General features: G+C 24.9%; 1 protein-coding gene across 1 annotated transcript; it reads right to left on the bottom strand.

The window, feature by feature from the left end:
- Window positions 1-1,990: 1,990 nt before the first annotated feature.
- On the bottom strand, window positions 1,991-4,884 carry LOC114168272. Its single transcript, XM_028053023.1, has 2 exons — window positions 4,770-4,884; window positions 1,991-2,320 (listed from the first exon to the last, which is right to left on the bottom strand). The coding sequence occupies exons 1-2, from the start codon at window positions 4,870-4,872 to the stop codon at window positions 2,031-2,033; spliced, it is 393 nt and encodes a 130-aa protein (XP_027908824.1). The 5' UTR covers window positions 4,873-4,884; the 3' UTR covers window positions 1,991-2,030.
- Between the last annotated feature and the right edge of the window lie 290 nt (window positions 4,885-5,174).

Below are 5,174 nucleotides of genomic sequence, written 5' to 3'. Positions count from 1 at the left end.
AAATATATATTTAAACCTTGTAATTACTTGAAACAGCAGTCATCTAATTATTTTGTTGTGAGAATCAAAGTATATCATCTCAAGGTATATTTCTCAATTATTTACGTGGAGAGTAAATTAGAATGGGAACTAAAAAATATAAAGTTTATCTAATGAAAACACCAAAGCTTAGTTGCTTAGTTTTATTATGAGAACATAAAAATAAATAAACAAATAATGTTTATCAGAATTAAAATAAAAATATAATTAAATTTAATATATATATATATATATATTTTTTTTTTTTATAGATAATTTTTTTATTAGTAAGTATTACTTTAGAGCGTTATATATTATTTTTAGTGTATAATAATAAAAAAATTACAATCTTAATACAATAATTTTATTTTACTACTGCATTTAATTTTTATATTGAAGAAACTATTAATAATTTTAAATTTGCAAAAAAGAAAAAGTATAGTATGATTTTTAGCCTATGTTCGTTTGAAGTGATTGTGTAAATCTGCTCATTTGTAAAGATGAATTATGAAATATCTTCGTATTTTCGTGAAACAATTTAATGTGAAAGGCAAAGACGGATTTGGGGATCAGTCTCAAACTTATCCTTTCAATTGTGGAAAGATTTGGACAGATAATTAATTGTTTTACTTTTATAACCCTATGTACATATGAGATGAAAAAAAAAAACAGTTAATATTTATTATTATATTATTATTAAATAAATAAATATATATATATATATATATATATTAATAATAATAATAATTATTATTATTAATATACGTATATGATAATTAATATGTATAATAATTAATAATAATTTAAATATTATTAAAAAATAATATATATATATATATATATATATATAATAAGTGTTATTACTATTATTAATATATGTATATAATAATTAATAATAATTAAAATATTGTTGAATTTTAATATTTTTAACTCATTTACTAATCATTTAATTTTATTTTTTACCATCAATGATATTTTAGTCATTGTCAAATTTTATTTATTAATTTTTTTAATCAATGACATCATTCAAATAACTCACTGAGGCTTTGTTCACTTTTGTGGTGGTTCTAAGAGAGAGGGAGAGGGAGTTGATGGGTTTGAGTGAATTTGAGAGTAAAATGTGGGTTGTTTTTTTTTTTGTCAAGAGATTTATAGGTGATTGATTTTCTTGATATGATAAATTAAAAAATATTTAAAAAGATATAAAAGATAGATTACCATATTACGATTTGTGTAGTAAGTAGTATAAATTAGTATTTGTATGAGTTATAATTTTTTTTACTACTACAATTGAAAGAAATAAATTATAAAAATTAATAAAATAATTTAATATTTTCATTGTATTGTAAAAAATGTTATGCACACAAGGGATCGGATCCACGAGTAAGGGATCGAATCTCACTCTCCAAGTCGACCAGATCCATTACAAACAAGAGATTGGAGCTACAAGTTAGGATTGGTTCCAACCATACATGGGATCAATCCACTCTACTATGAAACTTCCTAGATCCATTCCAAATAACCATGAGATTGGATCCAACGATCCATGGATCGATCCTTGAGTGGATTGGCACAACACCGTAAAAGTCATGAATAACACATAGATAAATCGTGACTCATGATAAAATTGTCTTTGCTACAATGATCCCTTCAAATATGTTATACTCTCAAGATATTTGAAAATGCATGCACCCCACAAATTGTTGCAATCACTCGTCTTTTTAAGTTATCTGAAACGAACGCCTAATCCATCTTTTGATTTATTTTCAAACAGAAAATCTGTTCAAACGAGCAGACCTTGAAGAAGCGTAAGTTTTCATCTAAAAGTTTGTCGGTTGAATATTTTTACCGGACCATTCAAAAAAAATTATTTTATTTAGTAAGAATATTTTCTTGGTTTTCTATTTTAAGATCGTTTAATTCGATAATTGCAGAATTAATATAAATTGAATTAATTTTTATTATGATCGCATGTGGTGTTTACATAAAATGACTATGTAATATGGATATTGTCAGGTACACAGAAAAATCCCCATAGGTGCAGAGAAAAAGAGAAGAAGAAGACAATTATAAAAGCAGACAGAAGTTAAGGTGGCATTACTTTTACCATGGTGATGATGATTATTGTTTCTCTCACGAGCAGAACCTGCAGCAGCAGCAGCACCATATAAAGGGACCGTGCTTCCATCTTCCGAGTGTGGCAAATTTCCATGCTCACCATTACTACCACCGTGCATTCCCATGCTGCTTGCATGACCAGATCCATGGCCTCCACCACCAGAACCAACTCTATTAATTGATGCTACAATATTTGTTGAACTTGTTACAAATGGAATATTTGATAAACCCTAATAAAAAAAATATAAGTTTTTAATGCCAAAATTTATTACAAAAAATATATAGAATTACCAAAAAGTTGTCTAATTCCAACTTTTTTGTCACTAAAAAGTTATAGATGGAGTAAATGATTAAAAATTCATCTATAAAATATTCATCGATCAATTTGACCAACAAATAAGAAATATATGTCGTAAATTACGAACGACGAAAAAAACTATTGATATAACAAATAAATCAAATTCGACAATAATTATTTGTCAGTAATTATTAGCAATTTTGACCATTAATAAATATTACAATTTTTCTTCCTCATTTATTCTCTTCTTCTTCTTGACTTCAGCACAACCATTATTGTTTCTACTCGTGCTACCTTTGGTTCTCCCTCTTTCTCTTCCTCTCGCTCCTACCCCTTCTCCTTCTTTATCTTTTTTTCTTCTCGTTCTTATTAAATTAAATTATAATTAATATTTCATCAAATTTACAAAAAAAAAAATTGTTTATTTTACCAACAAATTTAGAAGGGTTAAATATGTTTTTGGTCTCTTAACTTTTAGTGAATTTTGGAATTAGTCTATTTTGAAACTTTGGATCAATTTAGTCTTTCATCTTTCGGAATACGTGGATTTAATCCTTTTAATCAAATTTTGTTAGTTTTATTTTATGTTTCGTATGTATTTCAAAATTGTATTTGAGTTGTTTATACTGTTTGACACATTTTTACTTTAATGTTAAGTCAAATACTATTATGAAACGCGCTTAAAATATTAAATAAACTTAACAAAATTTGATTAAAATAATTAAATTCACGTATTTTGAAAGATAAAAAACTAAATTAGTCTAAAGTTTTAAGATGAACTAATTCCAAAATTCACTAAGAGTTAAAGGATAAAAACATACTTAATCCAAGTTAGAAAATTTAATTACCATTGAATTTACAGTAAAGGTATTCAAAAAATTCAATTATCGATAGATTTATGGAAGATTTTTTTTTAAATCTTTATTAATAAATTTATGATAGATTTTACTACGAAATTGTTAAAGCCTAAAAGCATAAAATTTGATGTTCATTTAAGTGATGAAAATATCTACCACTAACAAAAAATTTAAATTACAGTAAACTAACAAGTTTTACCAATAAATATTTTTATCAATAATAAAAATTATAATCTATCGATGAATTTTATCCATTAACAATATATGTTTGTAAAATTCATTAATAAATTTTATTTGACCGGCAGAATTTTGTTTATTGGTGAAATTTTGACGATAATTTAACAATATCTTAGTGGAGTAATAGGTGAATGATGACGGCTAAGATAATTGCATGCATGTTCTATCTTAGGTATTAAACATTCCATTCATATGTCCAACCACGAATAAATAAATTAGAATGATAAAAAAAAAAAAGGGTCTAACACCTAGTGGTATAAACAAGAATATAATTATTTTCCCATGAAACCTACCACATGACTATTTAAACATGTTTTATAAAGTTAAATAAGGGCTTCAAACAAACAAGATTAAATCATAAAATCATTAATGAAGTTAGTTAACAACTTAAACGCACAACGTGATGATCCTTAAACGGTTGATTATTTTTTTATTATTATTAAAGCAGAAAATTGGTTGCTCTGTTTTCAAGTTGAGAATAAAATAAAGTAAGATTTATGTGTTGCTTGCACATAAATAGAAAATGTCTTCTGTTAATACAAGAATAATCTTACTCAAACATTAATAAATTCCAAACGAAGTTACCTTTTAAATAAATGAATGAAATAAGTAACACTTAATTTTTTTCCATATAATATAAAAGTTATAATTATATTTTAGATAATGTATGTATTACAAAAATTTCTCACAAAACACATTTGTTTTTGAATATCAAATGGGTTTAAATTTGTCAATACTTTTTTTTGGTTAAATATGTTTTTTTCTCCTTAAGTTTCACTGAATTTTGGAATTAGTTCATTTTGAAATTTTGGACCAATTTAATCTTTCATATCTCAAAATACGTGAATTTAGTCTTTTTTAATTAAATCTTGTTAAGTTTATTTGACATTTCAAACACGTTTCATAATAGTATTTGACTTAACATTAAAGCAAAAATATTTTAAACATTATAAACAACTCAAAGACAATCCTAAAATGTGTACGAAACATCAAATTAACCTAACAAAATTTGATTAAAATGACTAAGTTCACGTATTTCGAAAGATGACGAATTAAATTAGTCCAAAGTTTCAAAATGAACTAATTCCAAAATTCACTGAAAGTTAAGGAACAAAAACATATTTAACATTTTTTTTCAAACATAACGTAAATCAAGTTTAAGAAATTAATAATAAGTTGTATTACCAATTAAGTTTAGACAATCACAAGTATATACGAAAAATAAATGAGAAGGAAAATACCTAAATTAGAAGAGTTTATTTGGTGTTCTGAATTGACGGGAAGAAGAAGATGAAGCAGCAGCAGCAGGTACAGTAACTTCACATGCTTCCAAATGTGTTCCATTATAGGCAAGCTATGCTTTCAATTGGTTTTTGACATCAACATTAAATTAACTTGTGTTATATAGCACCAGTTTCTTCCATTCCTGATTCTTTTCTTTTAGTTGAAGCAACTTAGTTATATATTTTAAATTGATATATTTATACAAATATAGTGTAATGTGTAAGTGTGGATTGAACACAAGAAAAAGTTAACACTATACAAAAATAAAATTAATTTATTATTTCAAGATTTTAGATTAAAAAAAATTAATTGTTATTCAATCCCAAATTGATCTTCAAAGTGAAAATTGTTTAGGCTACAAT

This window comes from Vigna unguiculata, chromosome 11, assembly GCF_004118075.2.
Source record: "Vigna unguiculata cultivar IT97K-499-35 chromosome 11, ASM411807v1, whole genome shotgun sequence".
Taxonomy (NCBI): Eukaryota; Viridiplantae; Streptophyta; class Magnoliopsida; order Fabales; family Fabaceae; genus Vigna; species Vigna unguiculata.
Note: the sequence above shows the minus strand (reverse complement) of the source record. Positions and strands in the feature narration are given on the sequence as shown.